Source organism: Thermobia domestica, chromosome 12 (genome assembly GCF_964235325.1).
Source record: "Thermobia domestica chromosome 12, izTheDome1.hap1.1, whole genome shotgun sequence".
Lineage (NCBI taxonomy): Eukaryota > Metazoa > Arthropoda > Insecta > Zygentoma > Lepismatidae > Thermobia > Thermobia domestica.
Genome location: NC_137465.1, coordinates 230364849 through 230390984, shown reverse-complemented (window position 1 = coordinate 230390984; position 26136 = coordinate 230364849). Strand labels below are relative to the sequence as shown.

At 37.4% G+C, this 26136-nt stretch overlaps 1 protein-coding gene across 2 annotated transcripts in view; it reads right to left on the bottom strand.

The window, feature by feature from the left end:
• The window catches only part of CkIalpha (Casein kinase Ialpha), an 87197-nt gene that overhangs the window by 10786 nt on the left and 50275 nt on the right, over positions 1 to 26136 (bottom strand). The window contains exons 6-7 of one of the 2 annotated variants that reach the window (XM_081734853.1): positions 21721 to 21795; positions 19704 to 19920 (exon numbers count right to left, since the gene is read on the bottom strand). In XM_081734853.1, coding sequence (XP_081590979.1) covers positions 19704 to 19920; positions 21721 to 21795 — 292 coding nt within the window. Of the gene's footprint in view, positions 1 to 19537; positions 19921 to 21720; positions 21796 to 26136 lie in introns of those variants that run through there. The other variant, XM_081734852.1, reaches the window with a different exon arrangement.

The window sequence follows — 26136 nt, the reverse complement described above, 5'->3', positions numbered from 1 at the left end:
TCAAAGAAATCTTTCCACCTATTTAAGATGCTATTCGTATCAGTGAGAAGTGTACCGTCAGATTTCTTTTAATATATAAGCACGAAGTTGATAGCCTTTCTTAAATTCGTTGATTCCCTTATACATGTCCCAAATATTTTTATTTTTACTATTATCTTCAAGTTCTTTAATTTTAGCTTGCAAAAAATCGTGTTTCTTTGTTCTAAAAGTTTTGGAAGTTTCCCGCCTGATATTTGCGAAATTTTGTGTAGTTATTTCATTCGGATTTTATACCCAGCGTAATTTTGCCAGTTTTCTCTTCTCTACTAGTTTAATGCATTCCTGGTCATAGGAAGTAGTTTGTTCCTACATATTTCCACGTATCCCAATTTTTCTTTTGCTGAACTTTTAATGCCATCTCTAATTTCAATCCAAGTATCCTCAACACTAGTGCACTCCGAATCTTCTAAAACCGAGAATCTATTCGAAACTTCAATCTGGAATTCCTCTATTACCTGGCTCTCTTCTAATATCTTTAAATTAAATCTCTCCATTTTCGGACATTGAATATTACCTTTATTCAACGATAATCTCTCTCATATTATCGCTGCTACCAGATAGTGATCAGTGTCACAATCAGGCCCTCTAAACGACCGGACATCAATTATGCTAGATTTTCTTCTATCTACTAAAACGTGATCAATTTGATTATGTGTTTTTCCGTCTGGTGATGTCCAAGTGTATTTATGAACATCGCGATGTGGGAATTTTGTACTCTTCCCTATAATCGGTTTGAAAATATCCTCTCGTCCTACCTTCGCATTGAAATCCCCTAATAGAATTTTCATATGGTATCGCGGGAGTTGGTCAAATATCCGTTCCACTTCTTCGTAAAAACTGTCTTCTATATCGTCATCCTTATCTTCAATTGGGGAATGTGCATTTAAAACAATATCACACCACCGTCCTTTAGAGTAATAAAAGAAAGTCTTCGTCCCGCTGGACCTCCTTCCCGATTTTGACATTTTATTTACTTCTTTCATAACCATATTGAATTCTATTTTTAACTTTTATCAATTTCTTAATCTAATTCAGGCACTTCGACTCTCAAGTCGGCCAATAATTGCAAATGGCGGCGTAATTTTTTAAATACAAATTTATATAAATAATTCATTTTCTACAAAAATAATTCAATACTGCATTTTTAGCACACATGATCTTAGCTGTTGTGTATCAAATACTTAAACACCATTAATGGGGAAGAAGACAAGACAGTCCCCTGGCCTCAGATTACTCGACCATCGCAGCTGGGTATCTTCTTTCTTAATCTCATTAGACGTTTTATATCCTCGGGTGCAGACCACGGTCCCAGTCACATATTTATATTTTATGGATGGCAATACGGACCTGTCCATCTACAAAAAATATGTAACTACAGCAGAGTACAATTACTGTTTTCACTTAAGTAGAAAACAGGTGTTTGAAGCTGGTACATAAAACTTAGTTAATAAACGGAATAATGGTAGGGCTACCAGTGTACTGATGTTCCACATTAAGTTTTTACTACACGCAAGAAGTCATTTAAAAACGTCATTCACTGACGTTCTTTGTTTTCGGATACGAAAAAAAAATTTGATCAAAATAAATCACGAGGTCTATTTGATTACGTCTTTTGCAATCCTGTTATTTAGCATAAGCCAACTAAGCACGTGGATAATCATTATTTCCATTTAACTCAAGAATATAGTTTTACAAAGAAAAAGAAAATTATTGGTGCAGATTTTTTATATGGATCCATTCATTGAATATACATACTTCTTTTTCTTTAAATAGATTTTTTAATCTTCGGGCTGTGGACTTGCATTCCTCTGTGCAGATTCACTTTACGACGGCTTCAGTGTGCGTACGTAAGAACAATGTGCAAAACAGTAATCAACTTGATCTAGGTGGCCACTAAAAAGTACGATGCTATCTAACCAATTCAGCACAGGGGCCCGCATGGTGATGTCCGCAGGGAGGAGGCACGTCAGAGACGGTGGATATATACATGAGATAGCGCAAAACACTGTATATAGCACACAAACCCTTACCTTAAGTGATGTATTATATATCTGTACGTTACTAAGGACATTACAGGATATCGTAATGTTTTTATTGCTTGCACATTTGTGTTACAAAATAACGTTAACATATTACTTACGTACATTTCACAAATATGTGGATTCCTTAACTCTCGGACACTTCCATGGTTGCGCATCATGAGTAAGCACACTGACTTCAGGTATTTCACTTCACTTTATATACTGTGGCTAATGGCAACCTTATGAGCGAATCCGTGCTTAACAGGGTAGACTTTCATTTACATACTTCTATGTAGATATGAATATCACAGGTAAGAACGCAACATATTTTGGTTATTTACACACTGGTCTGTTAAAATATTATTAGAAATGTGTTCTTTTGCTTTTACAAACATGTGGATCCGTACAAGAAATCTGCACCCTTTTATTACCTTTACCAAAAAAAAAGTTTGATCCACGATTCTTTCGGCAAAAGTAGACGAATGATTAGAGAAAGTGAATGATTGTCAAATTAATTTTTTTGTGTTTTGCCACCAGGAGTCGAACACACGTGTACTAAACGCACACGCGCTAGTCATTAGACCAGCAGGGAGGGTTTTTAAATCCATGTAACACGAAGGAAGAAATTGCTTTTATATTTCTTTTCTTTTGTGAAATACTAATTTCACCCTACAGTTTCGAAGTTATGCATGCCCATTCTCAATTTACACTTTCATTTTTATTTATTTATTTTCTGCGAAAAAAAAATAATTATAGTTTACGTTGTCTACATAGTCTATACAGGAAAACGTATGGCGTCTACGTATAGATTCCAGTATAAATTCGCGTCGAAGTAAAATTATAGTTTACGGCACATCACTCGTATATACACAAAAAGTACGTGGTGAAGATTTTTACCACTTGAATTTAGCGCCTCAAAATTAGCTAAGAAAATCTCTTCATCTATATAAACATAACGAATTGGCACGAAACAATGAATATACTGTCACAGAGATCTGAACACTGTATACTGTAAGCACTCTTGATAAACGCTTCACCAAAGGGACACACGAAAAAAATAATAATAATAATAATAATAAATAAATAAATAAATAAAATAAAATAAAAAACATCCATTTTCCACGGCTACTTTTGTGACCACCATCTTGATCTGACAGTTTCAGTTACTTTACCCAAGGATCTTATAAAATAGAGGATCTGCCCTTACAACAAAATCTTGAAGCCATACGTTACAGTTTCGCCACCCCTACTCTGCCCACTCCGCCCAATAGATTCGCAATGTTTTGAGCCAACAATCATGGCGGAAACGAAAGTATCCAATCAAATAATGGCAGAAACGAGAGTAGCCAATCAGACGTGCCGATGCTCTGTTGTTTTTTGGCTTCAGTTTAATACTATGAAGATAAATATGGGCAGATCCTCTATTTATAACATCCTTGACTTTACCGCTCTCCTATCTGATGAAGCATCTGGAGAAAGTATGTACAGTGATGCCTGTAATCATCTCTGCTCTATTTTCTGATACGTAATTCCTTTTCCATATCGGTTTAGGAAGTGCTACAACTGTGGTATATGAAGTTTAACATTGCTTCCTAGGGTTGTTCGAACAATATTGTTTTAATGTAACGAAACAAGTTCAGGCCCCTTCTGAAGTATTCACGTCTGAAATAGTATAAATAATGTGGAAATGTGTGGTAAGTATCATTGTGTTGAGGACTGTACTTAAGAGGTATTTCCCCCATAAATCTACAAGAAATAATCCTTTATCTTCATAATTTACCTAACGTAGCATTTACAACACGGATGATATTTCCTAACATATTCTTGCCGGAAACGATGGCGTAGTCCTACAACCCAGCTCTCTTGGAGGCCAAATAATGTGGTGGAAAACGGCTTGTACTGTGTAGGTTTATCTTGCATGCGTATCCACCAAATTGCAGCAAACTCAAGTCTCAGTCGTTTTTTGGAGCCCACGTTAATAGTAGATTCTGTCTTTTTTAACCTCGTGTTGAATAAGAACGTACAATACAAAAACCCAAATCCTTATCCTTAGTTCTTAATTCTGGGCTTCTAGAGTTCGTACATATCACGCGTTATTCTCCAACACTTACTTACATATTTCTATTTGACATATCACAAGGCGATCTTTTTACGTGACATAGTAGATTCGCTGTTTCCATAGTATGTTATTTTAATAATACCTAAACTACCAAGCTCAAAAGAAAAAGTCAGGTAAATGTATTGAAAACATTGAGGAACAGTATTCCACGCACGTTATAAAGATGAGATGGTAGGCTACAGGATACAAATTACTAAAGTACACGATTACGAACAATGACAGAACGAGAATGTAAAAAAGACAGACACACAATGCTGTTCATTATACAATAGCATGGTCTGCCATCAAACCAAGGACTTCTCCCACCAGAGGTCTGCACTTCACCACTGAGCCATTGTTTCCCCTTAAGAACGGGGAGTATTTACCAAATTTACAAATACGATTTCCTGACATTTTTTTGAGAGCAAGCTAGAAAGGATTCTTGCCGAAACCAGTCAGTCCCAAATCTGCTTTCTTGTGTAAACAGAGCGTAGTAATCTTGCAGCTATGGCAGTAAAATTTCGAACTTCTCAAAAGACCAGTGCCTTATAAGTAAAATCATGTTCCTTAAGGAATTACAAGAGGGTTTCCCTAACCAATTCGCCTTCTGTGTTGACCTAATTTAGCAATATTCTATGATTAATACTCAACATCAAGTCAATCACTTAATTTCAAAAGACTATTATTATTGTCTTGTCTTTTTTCACTTTCATCTTCGATTAAGGGATACTCCTTTAGCTTAGATTCAACTTATTATTATTGTATGCCAATATTTAGTTAACTATAGCCAATGTTAGTTTCTGACCTACAATAAAGCCGATAAGACATTTTCCACTGCACATTGTATTAAAAGACTCTTGGGATTGCACACAACATATGATGCAATATTCTATTTCCATTCAACATTGTTTTCAGGAAAAAAAAATGGAGAGAACTAATATCATCACTATTACTTCCTTTCACAAGAAAAAGATCATCATGTACTGAGTTATCAGAGTGGTGGTTGGCACGTAAGAACTCACGAGAAACCATAATGGTAAGCTCAGTACATGAAACGTACTAGCCGGATTTTAACAGTTTAAAAAATTCAGATCATTGCGGTGGAATACATATTGGTATGCGTTATATCTATGCATCAAGTTTTATTGCTTCACGTCGGTTGCACTGCAGAAATAGGAAGGGCTTCTCTATATAATGTGTTTCGGGTAGTAAAGGTGAACTCAATATCAGAGTATTTTTCACTTTTTTTCCACAAAATAATAATAGCAAATCGATACAGAAATGCATGCGCCAGCGGAACTTCCCTAGTGCTCTAAGTAACGTCGTGGCAGTGGTTGAAGATGGACGTTCCTATTCCAAATCCGCTGCGTATGAAATGTGAGCAGTGATAAAGTTTTTGACTGCACAGGGCATAGCACCGATTAAAAATCCATGGTCAGCTGTACCACATCTATGGGCCTAACGTCATGAGCAAGCAGATGGTGCGTTGCTGGTGTGGACAATTTGCAGCAGGATGCCAAAATGTGCATGACGAGGAGCGCAATGTGAGGCTAAGCGTCATTACAGACGACCTTGTTCGGTAACGCATTATGCAGAATCGTCGATTAACAATAACGGCACTCAGCGGTCAGTTCCCACTCCTTATTGCATACCATTGTCACGGGGCGCCTGCTGTTCAAGAAGTTGTGTGCCAGGGGGGAGCCGAAGAAACTGACTCCAAAACACAAAGCAAGGCGCATGGGGTCAGTATTGACATTTTTGCAACGATACCACGATGAGAAGAAGTTTCTGGGTCGCATCATCACACGGAATAAAACGTGGGTTGCTTACAGGACTCCAGAAACCAAGCAGCAGTCAATGCACTGACGTCACAGTGGATCTCCCTAGAAGACGAAATTCAAGCAGACTATGTTCGCGCGGAAAGTGCTGTGCACACACACAGCTTGCCAGACAACAGATCAGCTGGGAAATTTTGGATCATCCACCGTATAGCCCGGACCTCGGTCAGAGCGATTACCATCTGTTTTTCATCTCAAGAGTCCTGTCAGGTCAGCATCAGCATTTTCAGAATGATGGAGAGGTTATCAAACAGTGTTCCAATCTCATGTGGTCGAGTTCTATGACACAGGTCATACAAGCTGGTTCCACGGTATGACAAATGTCTGAATTCCGATGGTGAATACGCTGAAAAATAGCTAAATATAGCCTGTATCTGGTACAATAAATGTTTCCATTCAAGGCCTTTGGGAAAGTCACTTTCTGGATGCGTCTTGTATATATATATATATGTACTAAACCTATAATCTGAACGAACTTGTGAATAAAGAATAAGTGATTAACAAACAATATTTTCAATAGCTGATTGTAAGCCCTATTGATGTTTCATTTAAGTGTTTATCAAATAGCGAAGATACTTTACCATAAGAAAATTTAGGTACAACACACGATGGGAAAATTAATGTCTAATTTGCATACAATTTATCGGTTAAGTTTTGTGGAAATTATCACACACAGAAAGGAACTGAAAAACTGATGAGCAGAGATCGAGAGAGTGTGTGAGCTGGAGAATTCGAGTGGGTTCCATCCTGAGTTTCATGTTGGGTTGCCGGGCTGTGGGTGAATAGAGTTTAGTGTAGCAAGATGGAAATAGCAGATCGGTGGGGGAAAAAAATGAAATTTTTGAGTTTTACGTCCCACGATTAAGCCGGCTAGGCTAAAGGAGACGATGATGATGAGAGATGAATGAAATGGTGGAATGAAGTAAGTGGGAGGAAACGGGAGAACCCCGAGTAAAACCCACGCACACGGTGTTTGTCCACCACAAAGTTCACTTGGCACGAGCAGGGTTTGAACCCGGGACCCCATGCACCAGAGGTGAACGTTCTACCACAGAGCCACCGCGGCAGATCGGTGGGAGTGCGAAGGAATAATAATAATTTAAAAATATTCTTTTAATTCATTAATTTTCACTTTCCTTATGCTTCTTGTGCACTCCTAATGACTCACCCATCCCATTAGTTTTATCATCTAACTTCATCTACTTACAGCTGGTCACACCACCACATGACTGCATTCCGACACGCATGTTCTTCATTAGTTTCTTGTCTAATTCTCCCTCCCATTTTCTGATAAAAGTTTCAACAAAGGCTTTTAGGCAATTCGTATACTGTGACTGTTTTTCACTATTTTCTCGTAATTCATTATATACATTTAGCAAGTGGTGCCAGTTTCATTACAAGCTTACGAGAAGCCATATTGGTCTGCCTGATATGTAACATTTGTGCGTTTTCACACAAGAGTTGAACTGATTTTCTGAGATGCAGAATGAGTACTAATGAAATCCCTTAAGGGTTATATTTTACTGCTTTACTTGAGCACCGTTGCAGTCAATGAAGGATCTTTATTTACATAAAAACTACACATGTTATAGAGATATTATGATTTTTCAAAAATGTACTTAGGCATAGGTTTATACATAGTGCTTTGATTACTTACGATAATATTCTACGAGTACCGAAAGCTATAACAATAGCGTGCTAATTCACGTGCATATCTGTGTTACGAGGGGATTTGGTAACTAACTTGGTTCGCATACTAATAGATAAAGTTTACGCCATCTGTATATGTAATCATAAGGTTTCCTTTCCGTGAACAATCTGTGGTGACAAGTCATACTGAATAATTCGTTGTTTCACACTCGAAATGTATCGAGCAATAATGAAAAAATTCGAATTTGTCGTGAGATTCTTTTTAACGAAGGAAAAACAGCGAAGGAAATTCGTAAGATTTTATCTACATCGGGTGGCTTATGTCCTTCCTATGCAACTTCGATTTTGGGTATGTATGGCAGAACAAGCATTGATGAAATCCATGATTTGGTTTTAGCCGACAGACAGGTGAAAGTGTGCGAGTTAGCAAGAGCCACAAGCATCTCAACTGAAGGGTTCACTTCATAGTGCATAATGCACTGCACACGAAAAAAAACTGCGTAGTGCATTTACTCTCTCCAGAGAAAAAGCCGTGTCGCTGAGCAAAAATTGGCTCAGTTGCAATTTGAACTGGCTCTGGATCTTCCTTGTTCACCAAAACTACCTCCCTCGGACTACCATCTATTCCTGAAACTCAAAACTTTCCTGGCAGGACGGAAACTTGTTAAATGGAGGAGTTATACAGGTGAACAAGTATTTTAAAAGCCTCGGAAAATACCTATTCTGGCGCCTCCAACTCCGAGAGATTTCGACCACTAAATTGAAGACAACGCTTAGCTTTTATATATATATTACTGTATTAAGTAATGAGATTGAAATTTTCTTTTAACGATGGATTTTATTATTTTTACACATCAAGGGTATTCCCTTGGGCAACTACACAGCAATGGAGGCAGTTTCCATTCCACGTAGCAGAACTCGGAAGGCTTCTGCTGGAATACTCTTTAGATCATCGTGACGCTCTTCTGGATATTATACAGTACACACGGACTGAGGATACACATGAATCTCTTTTTCTGCCGAAAATTTACTCATGGTGATCTGCTCAGTAGTGAAGTTCTCTGAAACCATCTTGACGCACACTTTTGTCATGTCCAAATCATGTTTGATGGAGGAAAACATGTTTAAATTTAACTCTCTTCTGATTATTCTCACCATTTGACGTCACAGAAGACTTCACTCTTTCCACAATTATCCGTTTTTTAGGATGAAGGTCTTTCCGCACGATGTTCGTTTTCCACTTCTAGGCGCTCTAAAAAGGACTTATGCCATCTGAATACTTGTGTCCTGGCTTGTAATTTTTGTAAGTTATAGTAGCGGATCCACCAAAGTTTACACAAAACTTAAATGGTACAACGTTGGACCAACTTCTGCCGGTCTATTTTCGTAATCCAAACTTGTACTGCGTCAACAGCAAAGGTTACTGGCGTGTGAAGATGGAGGTGGTAGCGCACACTGCGAAATACCAGTGATCTACCGGAACTTTAATCAAATTTCGGAATGTCGGAGAAAAGAATGCAAATGTGCGATTTCGGTAGGGAAATGTACAGTTGTAATGACCCTGGCGCCAAGTAGTGGTCAACTGGGCTTAAAAGTGACACGTTCCACGTTTCATAATAAAATATCACCGGCGCTCGTCTAATTACCAGAAGTTTATTTGATTCGTACATAGAGAATGTGATATCCACTAATAATTCCATGATTGTACTGAAACGTCTATATACTGAGCTAACATATTTTGTATATCAATTGCAATTTGTTGTGTTGTAATTACGATTTGGCGAACTTTTACATTAGTATCTTGAAAAACAACATGTTTATAGCATATGTACTTTTCAATAAAGGTTTTAGTTTATTACTTAACGTTATTTAAAGTTGCCACATGATTCACAGTCGAGCTACCTATCTTGTTTCAATCAGAAAAAAAAAAAAAAGTTGGCGCAAATTTGTGCACTTGCAATTCAGTGGCGGATTTAGAAAAATGGTATTGGAGGAGCTTTTCATAGGAATGTGTTATTTTCTGTAGAAACACGGAAATTTGGAGGAACCTGAAGTTTAAGACTGGAATAACTAACATTCACTGAGTTGTTTTTTTTATTTATTTTTTATTTATTTATTTATATTTTTTTAAATAGAAATCTCGGAAGTTTAGTGAGCGTTAAAAAGTCCTCCCGACGACCCCGTAAATCCGCCACTTGTTTGTGCTTTAGGCCGAGAGTAAAGATCGTTAAATATAGTAAGTACGAATGCCCTATGAATGAGATTTAATTCAACCTACATGCACTGTGAGGTATTAAAAGGACGTGAATTTTGTAATATGCAAGCTTATCGTATTGTTGTTATATTGATGAACAGCCAAAATAATGTTACAAAACTAATGGTTATTTTGCTTTCTTTCAGAATGATATTTCTCAGCTCGACATCTTCAATGAATGGGTGCAACATGCACAAGACACGAATACAAGCGGTTGAGACCTACATTGTGCCGAAATAGGGTGTTTCCGAACTACCAAAAGACGTTTTACGTAGTGTCAAAGTAACAATAAAGAACTGTTTATAGCAAATGAAGAAGAGATGGAAAAAGTCTCACAGACATAAAGATCAGTTTTTAAAAGACAATACGACCTGGGTGCAGTGCAATGTTACGTTTTCTGAAGATGTAAATCAAGCTATGCCGTATCCCAGTATATCAATCACGAAAAAAGGCAGACCTTCAAAAACATTTACGGATTGTGGCTCTAAGGTACAAACGCGAAAAGTGAAACCTCTTCTAGATACTTCCAGTCAGAAAGAGCTGTGTAAAGCTACAGAAATAAAACTGTACAAGGCAGGGAAACGTGATTCAGCTGCCATCATTAAAGAGATTAGTGTTGCCTCCCCCAACAAGAAGTACTAAATTCAAGGCAGCCCGAATACCTATCTGGCGGAACCCGCAACATTAACTCCTGATCAAGCATTAGCTTTAATAGCGGACTATGACCTCTCCTCAAATCAATACAATATTATGCGCATGCAAGCTGAACAACTTAAGTGTAAATTATATTCTCCTTACAATAAGTTAGAAAAGCTTAAACGTTGTACTATCCTTCTGATATACTAGTAACAGCAACGTCAGCGGAAGTATCAATGAAATCACTTATAGATCACACTGTGACACGACTAAGCCAAGTGCAAGAAAATGTTTTCCTTGTGCGATAGTGATAATGTGAAGATGATTGTAAAGTGGGGATGTGAATGTATAAACATGAGTTTACAGAAAGGTAATCTACTGACGAAAGCCTCTTCAGCATAACTCTGGTATCAATTCAAATGTACTCTGTAAATAGAAACGCAAGAACCGTAATATGGCAAAATATGGCTCCATCCTCTGCGCGATATTGTCGTCCCATAAAATTTGCCTTTCATAAAGCCTACTGATTTCATAACTGCAGCAGTGGACAAAATTAAACAACCGATTAGTGAACTCTCCCCAACGATTGTAACTGTGGACTATAAAGCGTTTGCTATTAGTACTACAATGATCTGCATGATTGATGGCAAAGTTTGCAATGTTGTGTCATCTTGTGCTTCGTCTCAAACATATTATTTGTGCCGCGGAAAGCCCAGTGAAATGAATTCCTTACATATCCTTTCCACAAAATGTGGATAACAATTTACTATCTTTTGGATTATCACCTCTTCACTCCTGAATATGCTTTATGGATATTTTGCACATTTCATACAGACTGGATTTTCAATTATGACGAGCTAGCGGTGATGATAAAACGAAAATGGAACATAAAAAGAAACAAATACAACGACAGGCCAGGAGTGAGCTGAGATTATTAGATATGCCAAAACAAGACACTGGAAATACTAATGACGGCATCACCGCATATTAAAAAAAAAAGAAAAAAAAACAGAAAAAGCTGCTGAAATAACAGGTATTCATGTTGATTTAATAAGGCATTTACATGTCATTTTGGAATGCCTGATTTGCAAGTTTCCTGTAGATGCAGATAAATTTGGTGATTATACTAAGGACACTTTAAATTTGTATCTACAATATTACTCTTGGTATTTAATCCTCGTAAGTGTGCATAAAGTGCTGTTTCATGGTAAAGATATAATGTCAGCTAGTATACGAGCTCGTACTACCAATAGAATAATAATTGGAAGAAGCTCTAGAAGCAAGGAACAAAGATTGTACGAAATATCGTAAACTTTTCTCGAGGAAAACATCTAGAGCTGAAACTAATACCGAATCAATGTATCGACTACAATTTACTTCAGATCCATTTGTCAACAGTCTACGGCAGCGTTTCCCAACCTTTTTCAACTTGCGGCACACTACGGGTGTAACTTGAATTCTCGCGGCACACTAATAGATATTATTATTATTATTGTTTGCAAATATAAAATACGATGGTATTTTTTTCTGTGATTACTTATCTCCTCCTCCACAGAGATGAAAGCTCGATTACTGGTTTTCCCCTATGCTAATTCATTATGCTTATTTTTTATTCTAATTTTAAAATAGAAAACAATTGCAATGAAATACAGAACTCAGATTTTTAAAAAACGCTTTCTTTTTCGAAAACTGTATCCAACCTTTCATTAAGAACGAAGATCACTAAATAACGAACGAACAAACAAACAAATGTCTTGTACTTTTAACTTTGTTGTTTAAACCAAAACCGGTGCATATCATTGCAATCACACAGCTTGCGATGCGTCGGTCAAAACACAGCTGTTGAACAAAGTGTTGTTCTACCATTCACATGCCAAAGTGTGTTCTACGAACGTTCACTTGACGCGTACCGTACAAGTGCTTCTATTTCTCGGTGTTAGTATGATTCTCAATTGAAGCATAACATAGCACTAAACGTGGAAATGTGTACGAGCCGAAATACTGTCTGCTACACAGTAACAGATGTAGAATAATATATGATAATTACAGTAATTTTTTCCATGGTAGAAATTCATAGTAATGTGAAATACTAAAATGTACATTTTCCCCCTATGTCTTGCAATTTGGTTGCTATAGAATTAATAATTTTGTTTCGATTTCCTCGCGGCACACCGGTTGGAAAACGCTGGTTTACGGATATCTCCAAAGACTAAAAGGGGTAAACTTATGTCTGACGTTCTGTGTTTGTTAAAAGAATCGTCTTACAACCTCTCTGACGATGATGGAAATTTCCAGCCCTTAGATCACTCAGATACTACTGATTTTGAATAACTGTTACACATGTGCCATGCTGTACAAGGACTTCACGTAATACTGTATTTCATTATATTATTTTTTTTTTATCTGTAAAGGTAATACTTTTGTGTTTCAAACGTACATCAATCACTTTTATCCTACTATTCTATCCAGGACATTATACAACAAACATGTAATGGTTCCTATTCATTGTTTATAACATAGTCGTCATGTGTCTGCACGTATTTTTTTTATAACCTAACACAAACTCGTGGTTCCTGATCACACGATGCATGGTTATTGCAAAGATATCACTGCATGTGTGTATCTGCACATATCAAGCTCGGAAATATAGCCCAAATTACTTGTACAACATGAATTTCTTTGAACCACACAAAAGGCTACGTGTAAATAATACTCAACATTTAAGTTCCGCTAGATTGCTGAAATTTCGCACTGTGCAGCGTTATCGATTCGTGCACAATATTGCCAGTATACTTTTCTAACACATCTTGTACATATACTGCTACATCTAAGTTTCTTATTAGTTAGTGGTTGACGGGCAAGAGTTCCAGCTTATTCTCCCATTCCTTAATATACTGATCGAGAAGAAATAAAACTGAATTACTCGCTTTAGAAAGCCCACGAAGGTCTAGTTGAGTGATGTACTGTTAGAATATTGGCTCCCATCGTAGTTATTTCTTGATGGTTAAAACTCGAGTTGGTTATCCTACCTATTCAAATAGCTTTCGAATTACCTCCATACTAGGTCAACACCGAATATCCTTGGCCCACTGGAAATTAACCCAGTATCACGCACACTCCAATAGTTTTTTTTTATTTCTTTTATTTTATTCATCGTGGCTTAAAGAGAATATCGAGGTGAGCTTTGTTATTCGGATTAATATGCTTCTTGCGGTCTGTATCAAATTGTTCAGACTTCATTTATCCAGACAAGTGAGATCCAATAGAACATTTGAGATCATTGAGACATCATAAGCCTGAAAGCAAGCTACTTTCCTAGATGAAAATTTAAGTTCCTGAATTCTTTAGTGATGGGACATGTTCCTAAACAAAACACAAAAATAACCTTCCAACACATTTTTGGATATTACAAAGGCAATATGATTGCACGGTTATAGAGTATCATAAACTTGTTGACGGATGCTACAGGATACATATCATGAATTATAATTCGTTTACCTTTATATCTCGTAAATAACATCTGTTAAGCTTAGTGAATGACTTCCGGGGACCACGCTGTCCTTTTTTCAATACCCGCTACGGCTACAAACTTGAATTTATTAATTTTTAACGTCGTCGTCCTGGAAAAATTATAAAACGCAGATTCATCTAAGGAATACTAACTTGAATAGCGGGATAATTTCGTGAAACATTCAAATTATTGTCCTTCGGATGAAACTGCGTTTTTATAAGTTTTACAGGACAACAACGTTAAAAAATAAAGTCAAGTTTGTAGCTATAGTGGGTGTTGAAAATGGACCCAGTGAGATCCGAAATTGTTCACACGACAAATTGTGAGAGGGGATTCCTCACATCAAAATAAAGAGAAAAAGTTCATATGGACCTATGGCAAAAAAAAAAAAAAAAAAAAAAAAAAAAAAAAAAAAAAAAGGCGTAGTTTCAGAGCTAGGGCTGTCCAAAATTGCGAATAGCTAAATTTCAATATCAGCGTAAAGGAAATCACGCATACACAATCCAAAAATGCATACTACATCAATTTTCAATGGGTGTGCAGGGTATTCTGTACAGGGTATAATTCTCATATAAGCTCTCAATAGAGTTTTCAGATATACCCTGATTTCAAGGAGGGTCCAAAGTTGGCAAGAGGTAAGCCTTGACAACAATCGACATCCAGTTCTTCGAAGGAAAGTCAAAAGTGTTAGGAACCGGCAGCTCCACGTTTTTTCGTGTTCGGAATAACGTGTGATGCGATGTATTTCGTCATGGTATATTCACGTTTTCATCACTTATAAGCGTGAAAGAAAACATCGCAGCATGTGTTTTCCCGAGTACGAGAGACCGTGCTGTTGACGATCCTTAACACTTCTGACATCGCGCCAAAGGATTCCGTGTTCATTGCTGTCAAGGCTTATCGTTTGTCTACTTTGGATCAATCGTAAAGTTAGAGCATATCTCAAAATTCGGTTAATGGCATGTCTGGGAATTTCACCCTGTAGAGAATACTCTGCACACCTATTGGACATTAAGGAAATATGCATTTTTGGATTGTGTATGCGTGACTTCCTTTACGCTGATAAGGACCACCACTCCACGATTTCTCGAAGTCGAAATAGGGCCTCTTGAAATTTCGCTTTTTGCGATTTTGGGCAGCCCTAGCTCTGAACCTACACACTTTTTCCCACAAGTTCACAGGAACTTTTTGACTTATTTTGATGTGAGGAATCATCTCTTAACACCCTGTATATTATATATATATAAAACCCTACTCTCACTTTATGTTTGATACATACGTTATCAAGGAAGGCTTCGAGAATGAAAAATATATACCTTTTCCTTCCTGCAGTCTTATTTTATGGAGTACGCCAAATACAGATGGGCGTTGTTTAATATTATGTTGAAATTTACCGTCCCTTTTCAGCAACGAAGTTATTGAGTAGTGGAATTACAGTTTACGGCGCTCTGACTCTAAACCACTGTAATGCTCTTCTCCGGGAATCGAATCTGAGTTCACTACTTAACGTAATTCTGTACTATGGTCTTCGGGGCCAAAAATATTATTTATTACATTATCTTAAAATAACGTTAGAGACTATCTTTAAAGGATTATAAATTGCCAGATTAGTCCCAAATGTCGGAAACAAGTGATTTTTCAGAATGGCAGAATCATGTTATTTCAAATGCTCCAACGTTCATGTAGTCTGATATCTGCAACTCCCCATATACATAGATTGGATAAACAGTAGTGGTAATACCTCACGTCAGAGGACTGAGTCTCACTATTACCAGAATTCCGTAGCTGATACGGAAATGTGAAGCGATGAAGTGTGGCAAGAGGTAATGACTGTCTGTTATTCAGTCAAAAGCAGCACTGCCGTAAAGGAGAGGAAAACTGAAAGGACTGTAACAACAATGTTTCAGAAAAGGACGAATCACGTGTGTGCAACAAGATTGAAGTGGTACGTGGGCACAGTGCACGATGTTTTCAGGTACTCTGTGATCTTTTCACCGAAATGAAGGAACCATTTCACGGGAAGAACTACAACACAAGAGAAGACCTCTTTGCTATATGGTGGACCTGCGGGGCATCGACAAAAATTGACGCGCTGACGGTGTACGACGCCTTTCACATGGTGTGGCAGGAGAGGCGATTACACTGAAGAAATGTAGCTCGTGTTGTTCTGTGCACATCGAGTCATAGTGCAAGTCAGAACGATACCTGACTCATGGCTTGATTTTCGTTAATACAACTCAAAAGTCTTACTTTATCGAAAAGTTTGAGTTTCTCATAAATCTCCACAATTATTTATTTATTCCGTAATAAACACGGTGGTAATTTTAAGTGATTCATACCGAGTACCACAGATTAGTTGCATACATGCGAGACTCAAGACACCAAATATCATATCCGAATTCTATTTAATCCATTACATGCTAGCCCTAGTATCATTATACCATTACTCCTCCTCACATTTTATTAAACTGCGCGGTATATACAATGTTACAACTTTATACAGAAGTAACTATCTGATTATATCTACGGTTCCGGAATATACAACGAGAAAATTAGGAATGTCTTTTCATACGATGTATTACCTTATATTTTTCTGGTTGTGCGGACTGAACTTACTAATTACATGCAAAAGTTAGTCAAGTGCAGTACAATCGACCCAGTTGCAAGAATAGGATTTTTTCTTAAAAGAAGCACGCATCAGCTAAAGTCATAAAATTAGCTGATATCCACCATATTTTGTTTTAACATAATAATAATAATAATATTAATAATAATAATAAAATATTAGAAGATACATTCTAATCAAATGCATAATAAAAACCAATCTACAAATTAAATTACTAACTCATGTATCAATAAAAATTTGTGTTACTGAATACTTGCCTTGGGTGCAACATCTGAAAATTAAAAATAATGTTAAAAAACTGTTAATGAAGTGAAAATATTTTCTGGCTGCAACGCAGAAAGCATGTTAAAATATTTGGAAACAAAAAAAGAAAAAAAATTACGAACATTGTTAAATTCATTCGGTGTAGTACACATGACAATTTAGTTTCAGATGTTAAAAGGAATCTGATTAGAAATGTTATTTCAAGATTAGATTTTGCTTTTTATAATATACACAACATAAGCAGCTTCCAACGAAAAATAAATAAAGACATGTTCATGTGTACTACTAATGCAAAGAACAAACCAAAGGGAAAGCATGCATTAAACTACAAACAACATGAAAAAAACCTGACCTACAGAATTAAATGAGGTAAGAGTTGAAACTGGTAATAAAACTAAAAAAGAAGAAAAAAATAAGCTCAGTGTACGAAATTCAACTAAGGTTTTTGGTCACAAACAAGCAACTAAAGCCAATTTTGACTGTACACCAGAAATAATTTTCAACCAGGCTAAAGCAAAGCCATGTCATTTCATACAAGATTTAATGAATGAAAAAAAAAAAGGGGGGGTTAAAAACTATACATTTACATACCACAATTCAAGCTTGCCTGTCATTTAATTTCCATATCCTGTCACCCGACACTCTGGTTGTGCTCCTGAGGAAGGTTGGGAATTGTTAAGGAGTTGGCCTCCAGGATGTTAGGGACTTTTTTTTTTTTTTTTTTTTTTAAAAGAAAGATCGCTAATACGGTCACTCGGAAGGAAGTTGAGAATACATTTCAGTCACACAACAGAGGTCTTGCAACATATACACATACATACATACATATATATAGTAAATATATATATAAAAGCGCAAAGGAAAACAAAAATCCTTTAAAATAACACCATATTTTTCCAGTCTTTAAAAATTTATTGTGTCTCATCTCACTTCACTACATGAAATACGAATTACAAATAATAATAATAATTATAGTAATAATAAATTACAAAAAAACTCCTGGTTGAAAATGTCTTCTGATGATACAGCAAAGTAACCGAAAAAAGAAAACATGCTAATCTTCCACTAAGAGACATGGCATGCCTTCCAGATTACACAGAAAAATGAATTAATGCATTCAACTGTTCTCAGAATAATGAGCTATGTGTCACATACAGAGAAAAATAAACCAATACACCCACAAGTAAACAACAACTGTAAACCTTCACAAGTCATGCCACGGAGTGAACAACTTAAGTATAGCTTTAGGAACACAAGAGGCAATGTCATGGCCTTTTTCAAGCAGATATATTACATTCTTTGCAATAAATTAAGAAAAAAAAAACTTTTTGACATATAGTAGCATTAAATTTTAGTAACCAAAATGGCAAAACTTCAAAACAGAACGCTCAAAATAAACCAATCCCTTCCTCTTGCGTTACGTTTAAGATTCAGAAATTTGACTACAGATTCAATATAGTGACATGAAGAAACTATTTTACTGTGTGTGCTTTAGAAATAAAGATACAATGATGAGCTTACAGCAAAGAAGCTGCTGTGTGTATGTGTTTATATATAGTATATATATATAGATATCTTTTTATCCAAACTAAAATTACTCAAGTGACCTAAGGAAAGCTATGACAAATACAGAGCACATGCATGTCGCTACGTTTTACCACTTCTCGTAAACAGAACAACGAAAATTCTCAACATAATAAAGAATGACAGAGTTTTTAAGAAAAAATCACAATGCAACAGAAGTACAAAGCAAACACTCAAATTTCAATCCTGTCATTCCCTAGTTATAGTATTAATTATTTACATGGTAATGGAAAAAAAAATATGTATGTCGATAGCAATTAATCTAAGTTCCTTTTCCCTTAAATATGAACCAGAAAAGTCGCTTTTCAGTAGTTATTTTTATGAACAAAGTTTAATTCATGGCTTGAATAAATGTGTTGATATATATTTTGTAGAATTTTTCACAGAAACAAATACACTTCTTCCGCTCTTAAGCATACACACACACACGCACATACTCGTACGTACATACACACATACACACACACACACGCAAAATTCCTGTTTCAATTTCAATTAGAAACATTTACAATGTTTTATCATTATTATTATTACTTAAAGAGTATCAAGAGTAAATAACTAATGCACATAATACACTGAAGAAGATATGTACATCAAAAGTGTGCATTAGCCTGTTTGATACTGAATCTATTGTACCTGTACATAATTCACGCATTCACTACAGGCAAATCTAAACCTCTACACAACCTGATCTATCTACTAATTTATTTATTGTACATAATTTACACAAGAACTATTAATTTACGATCAACAAGACATGAGAAAACATTTTGATTTCTTTTCCTTCTCTCTTATTTTCAACCATACTTCTTTCTTGAACGTACACAAACGAAAGAAATGAAGTGAAATGAAACAATACATTAAGGAAAATTTATCATTAACATTACAACACACCTAACAAAGAAAAAAACGTGTAGAGAGGAATGGAGTTTTTTTTAAATATATATATATATATAAAAAAGTTTTCTCTTTTCGTTAATTTGGATATCAGAAAAGTCACTTAATGAGAGAAAAAATGATGATACCAGATTTTTATTATTGTTTTCTTTTTACTATTCCCACCTTCCAAAATAAATCTGAAAGAAAAAAAAACTCAGTTCATCGAAGGTCTTATTCCTTGAATCCAAGAGCTCGGTCACTCTCGCTTGTCAGCCCGATCTTTGTCTTTATCTCGTTTCTCACCTGGGGTAGCGATGCCCTGCGACGTGCCACCGACGGTACCAGCTGAGGACGCAGCTTTTTGCTTCAACATAGTCCAGTCAAAAGTGTAATCGTACTGATGATTTAGAGTACGGAATAAAATACGGAACAATTGACGCAAGTACATGTAGTCAGGGGCTTCCTCAAATCGCAGCCCTCGGCAATAATTCAGGTACATAGCAAACTCAGCTGGGAAGCCCTAAAATGAAAGAACGGACGTATGTAATTAGTACATCGCATTTGATTCAAACCATAATTTAATCCAACGCAAGTTATCTTATAAACCTTGAGTTTGAGAAAATTTGAAGAAGTTACTTTATTAAGTACTGATATACGAGGTGTCTTCAAAAAGTATCGAACCTTAATTTTTCTGCGTGAACCAATGAAGCGCGAGAAAGGACACTCATGCTCAGTCGTGAATTTTTTCCCGCCTACAGTCAGTCACTGGCAGTAGACCAACGAGTGAAGACGAATTTTTCTAAAATGACAGAAAAACTTGAACAGCGATATTGCAATAAACTTTGCCAAAAGATTAGCGATACCCAAGCGGAAACCATTCGCACCTCACGTATAAAGGATGGTACAACCGTTTTAAAGATGGCCGCACATCAGTGGACAGTGAACCACGTTCAGGTAGGCCCTCAACAAGCCGGAATGCCAATGTCATTGAGCAAGTGAAACTGTGGTCTTGCAGGACCGTCATATCACAGTCCAAGAAATTTCGAACGATACAGGAGTAAGCATCGGATCGGTACATTCAATTTTCAACCAGAATTTGAGCATGGGGAGTGTGTCCGTGAAGTTTGTACCGAATGCTTCGCATTTGACTCAGGCCTTCATCGCCAAACACAACATTCCTGTGTATCGTCAGGCTCCCTATTCACCCGACATAGCTCCATGTGACTTTTGGTTATTTCCCAAGCTGAAAATGCCACTAAAAGGGATCCGATGCGAACGACACGGTTGCTCACCATTACAAAAAACTATTTTCCAGAGGTGTTTCCAACAATGGTGGGAGCGCTGGGAGAAGTGTGTGCATTACCAAGAGGATTACTCTCAAGGGGATTAGTTTCAGATTTCCGAATCAATAAATGTATTTTTGCAAACTAAAGGGTCGATACTTTTTGAACATACCTCGTATATTGTTAATATGAGTTAGGCTCTCCAAACTTAAATTACTACATGCATTTTCTTAAGTTAGGAATACTGTTTCTGGGCATTCGTCATCTGACTTTTTAAGTCCGTCACGTGAGAGGAATGACGTCCCTCCGTGATCACAATACCAGGGAAGTGGAGAAGGAAATGGACTGGGATCTTTTTATGTTAGGTACTATTCCGACACTTACCTAGTGTGAATGAGGAAAACTCACGAAAAACCTCACTTGAAATGGGTGGTCTAAAACGATTTAAATCTTTCCGACCGAATGTCCCCAACCGAAATCGAACCCGGGACTTCTCGGAACCAAAGGCGAGAGAGTTACCGACTAGGCTCAGCGAGGTCACTACATTTTCTTAAAAAGTACAGTTAGACGTCGATTTAGGATCGACTTCGGTTACGACTGCCCGCCCGGTCTTAAGTCGACAGAGTGGTAGCTTATTCATACAGCACAGTATGAAATATCATTTTTATCAATTGTCGGTAGACAATTTAGGCTGCATTACACTGAATCACAACTCGTACGCATTTGTGTCTGTTAATGAGGATTTGCTGGACAATCAAGCACTAGAAACAACCTAAACAATTATTTTTGTCAATTTAATCTTATTAACTTCACAGTTCTATTCATTACCTTTACAATGATTATAGTGAGTTCTATATCCGAGTGATATATATATAATTGGAACAAAGCATTACATCACTAGAAAGCTTGGAATAGTGATAGCTTAAAGACGTTCATAAGCATTATTCAAAGAAATAATAATAATAATAATAATAATAATAATAATAATAATAATAATAATAAAAAAGCTTTAAACTGTGTATTATCCTTCAAGTTACCTTGCACAGCACTTCCACTGGGGTTGACATTTTCTTCTCACTGATTTTTTCATATTTTTGTTTTTTGGTTGCAGCCTAAAAAGAAACAATATAAGAATCTTAGTGTCACATTAACAACTGATACTTACATAATTATAGTACAATAAGTCACACTTACTTCCTATGAGTGACGACATATTTTTAAATGAAAAATCATCAACATTATTGTCTTCTGACTCTAAGAATGAAAATGCTGATTTATTCCTGCATAAACAGGGAATGGTAATTAATTAATTTAATAAATAAATACTGCCATACTATTTCCACTTTTTAAAAATATTTGAATAATCATACTGAATAAACAAAACTTCAGTATTTAAGAGAATTATATCTTTTTAAATGCATCAAGTTATATTGTCGAAACTCCGTACACTCTCAATTAGAACTCCATAACTTGTATGTATTCTCTGAAAAAGTAAGAAATCATTCCAAGCATTGTTAACCTTACCCGCCAAAGATCATATGATTTTGATCCTAGGTTCAGTTGTAGGTTGAATTCTCACCGAGAATTGAATCCAGATCCCCTACCCGGTGTTTTTTCTTTTCTTTTTTTTTCTTTTTTCCTAGAAGTCTCCCCGATGAGGCTCCTATTTCAATATATTTCGAAGAAATACCGTTCTCGATGTTGAATTCTATGGAGAATTGTTCTTTGCCATTTTTCATTCCTAAGTGGTGAATCAACAAATCAGAAAACATCACATACACAACCTGACATGATCTGTTTCGAGAAAAATTAATATGCAACAGGAACTGCATAGTGTTCAGCTCAACGACTACTTCAAACCAACAAGCAAATAAATTAATGAAAAAAAAAAAAATATCTCACTGTCTGTTCCATTGGCCCTCACACTGTGAATTGAATGCGAATGGAGATAAGGCGATGGTCAGTTGTTGGTGGCAGCGGCAGGGCAGAGTGAACATGGGAACTCCACAAAACGTCATAAGGGCGTGTATGCTGTACGAGTTCAAATTGGGGTCAAACGCCGCTGCAGCGGTGGCTTAACAAGTTTAACTTCGAGAAACACTCGAAGACGCATCACGTGCCGGAAGGCAAACATGTACAAAATGAAGATCTTCAGGCAGCAATTGAGGAGAACAGTGGCCAAACATGTGAGAAACTGGGACTACAATTCAGTGTGAGTGGAGAAACCATTCGGCAGCACTTCCTTCAACTTGGGAAGCACTACAAGTTGGGTCGATGGATCCCACATGATTTGCCTCTGGGTCAGAAGGCAACGCGAGCAGACACCTGTGTTTCTTTGCTTTCTCGTCTGAGGAAGGAGCCATTTCTGGACAGGATACTGACATGTGATGAGAACTGGGTCCTGTACGGCTTCGCGGCTCCGTCCTCATTGGATAGCATCCCATGAACCGGTTCCAAAACAGCCGAAACTAGCACTACACCAGATGAAGGTCCTCCTGTGTGTTTGGTGGACTACTCGCGGCATCGTGAACTGCTACCAGCTGGTCACAGCATCACTACAACTGTACTGTCAACAGTTGAGCCGTGTTTAAGAAGAACTCAAGAGCCAGCACTTCTGAATCGCAATGGGGTCCTTCCTGTTACAGGACAACGTCAAGCCCCAAGTGGCTATGATGACCCGGGACACCATTCGACGCCTTGGATGGAAACAATATTGCATCTGCCATACTTCCCGAACATTGCACCGTCCGATCATCACCTGCTTCCTTAGACAATCATCTTAGAGGACGCTAGTTCAAATCCCTAGTAGAGGTGCAAAATGCACTTGATACCTTCTTTGCTTCACAACCCACTAAGTTCCACCGCGATGGAATCCATGACCTTCCAGAACGTTGGCAGAAGGTCATCCATGGTGATGGAGACTCTCTTTGATCTTCCAGGTACGTCTTAGGTGACATATCGATGTTCTAAGGTGGTGGATGAAAAAGCAACAGAACTTTCTTGGTTACCTTAATACAGAGTATACTGTGAGAGAATTTGAAATGAACTAGTAACTGTTAAATAACAGTACATATAAGAGTGTCACTGCTGTACCACACACTCAATGTTGAACAGAAGGCAGCAACTGCAAAGACTTTCGTCATGACAGCGGATTACTTGTCAGACATTCTCAGAGCCATTATCATCAGAGATAAAACATGAAATTTCAAACAATCTTTTTACCAACCAACAGTCTTCGGATTGGATCATTCCAGGGAAGCCAAAGCGGTCCGCATGTAGGAGTCACGAATCAAGTTTTTATTGATTGTCTTTTTTGATATCAAGAGTTTCATTCACCGTAAGTTTGTTTTAATGGCAGCTTCACTTAAAGGTAATCAAGTGATTCCCCCAGCGAATAACCTGGAATCATGCTACAACTAATTAGCTCCAGCAATTAGCACTCCATTCACCGTCACATAATAAAGAAGTGTCATTGACTATCCACCATATTCGCCACTTTTGGCTCCGTATGTCTACTTCCTATTCCCAGTCAGTAGTTCTCAATCTAATTCCTATCACGATCCTCATTTTATCACATCCTCTTGCCAGCGACCCTCTTATAATTTATGGTTGGATTTTTAAACAACTCTCCACCTGTTGAAATGTTTAGTAGACCTATTTTTTGTTGTTCTTAACAATACATATAAAAATAAAAATATGACTAATCAGAGCAAAATTCAAAATAATATTTAAAAATATTTTCCGGTATTAGATTCTAATTATATTTATTTCTTTCGCTTATCTTCGCGATCCCCCAGGTTAAGAAACTCTGCTCTAAGTTGAAACCCCAACTTAAGGGCACTATGTTTAATGACGTGTTACAAATACCGTACACGCCACCAAACAGTAAGAACTGAAGGAAATGTGCTGGCATAGTAAAATCTATGCAAAACAATAAGAAAAATCTCTTATTCTTTTGCATATGTTTTACTGGTGCTAATATATATATATATATATATACAGGGGTGGGACAAAAAATCTAAAACGTTTGCAAAAGTGTGAAAATCATACCTAGTATGGTGTGGGGCCTCCTTCTGCGTCCAAAACAGCTTGGATCCGACGTGAAATGGACGTATCAGCTCCTGAATCGTTCTGTGTGGAATTCTGTACCATTGTTCCTCCAAAACATGCTCCAGTTAATTAAGGGATGCTGATGGAGGGTAATGAGACCGAACACGCCTTTCTAACTCAGACCACAATGGCTCAATGATGCTCAGAACTGGTGATTGTGGGACTCAGGAGAGGTGTGATAGCTCCTGGTCATGCTCCTCAAACCATGATTTCACAGTTTTTGCAGCGTGACAGGGTGCCAAATCATCTTGGTAGATGCCATCACCATCAGGGAACAATATTTGGGCCATGGGTAGAACCTGGTCTCCCAAAATGGCCTCATACGCCTTAGCATTCATCATTCCATGCAGGGCTATGATGGGACCTGCAGAAAACCACGATATTACTGCCCATACTGTAACAGAACCACCCCCATGCTTTACAGTTGGGAGCAGTCTGTATCATAGGCCTGCGACGGTGTTCTCCATACGTAAACACGACCGGTTGTTGGAAACAAGGTGAAGGTCGATTCATCGGATCCATTGCTCATGAGTCCACGCCTTGTGGTCCTTGTACCCCTGGATACGCCTCATCGCATTTACTGCTGTGACCAGGGGTTTGGCGATAGCGGTCCTGCTATGAATTTTCATTTTATGAAGTTCCCTTCGCATTGTTTTCGATGAAACCGGGTTCTCTAGGCCGGAATATAGTTCAGACGTAATTTTCATTACAGTGGTCTTCTTTTTAGCTGCTACAATCCGTTTTAATGCCCTCCGGTCCCTATCTGACAGGATTGTCTTTCGACCACTGTTGTGCTTTGCAGACGTCGTTTGCCCATGAATTGTGTATGCCCTCGTAACATTGGACACAGTGCCTTTCGATACCCCCACAATGTTCGCCACTGTTGCCACTGAAGCTCCAACCAAACGGGCACCAAGTCTTTGGAAGTCTTGGCAGGTTGCCCATTTTACTGCACCACTTTCACACCATGACACTCACAGGTGAACTGGTTACTGCTGACGGAAGAGGAAGGTCCACATGACATATTGAAAACAAAAAAACGATCGGCAACCGCAACAAACACGTGTTGTACAATGGAGGGCCAAACTTACGTGTCCTGTATGAAGCGTTTTTAGATATTTTTGTCCAATCCCTATATATACATAAAAGAGATATTTGCACTTAATGCAGGATGTGATGAAGCGGAAGTGCTATAAAACACGACCCACGTTTAAATATGGTTATTGATGAGATCAGTGGGTAGCAAGCCCCAATCCCCATTTTTCGAGGGAATTCACTTTTGGCTTTCGAAGTTCCTGGGAAGGAAATTATGTTCTGCTATCCTTCTGCTTACACATGGTCTG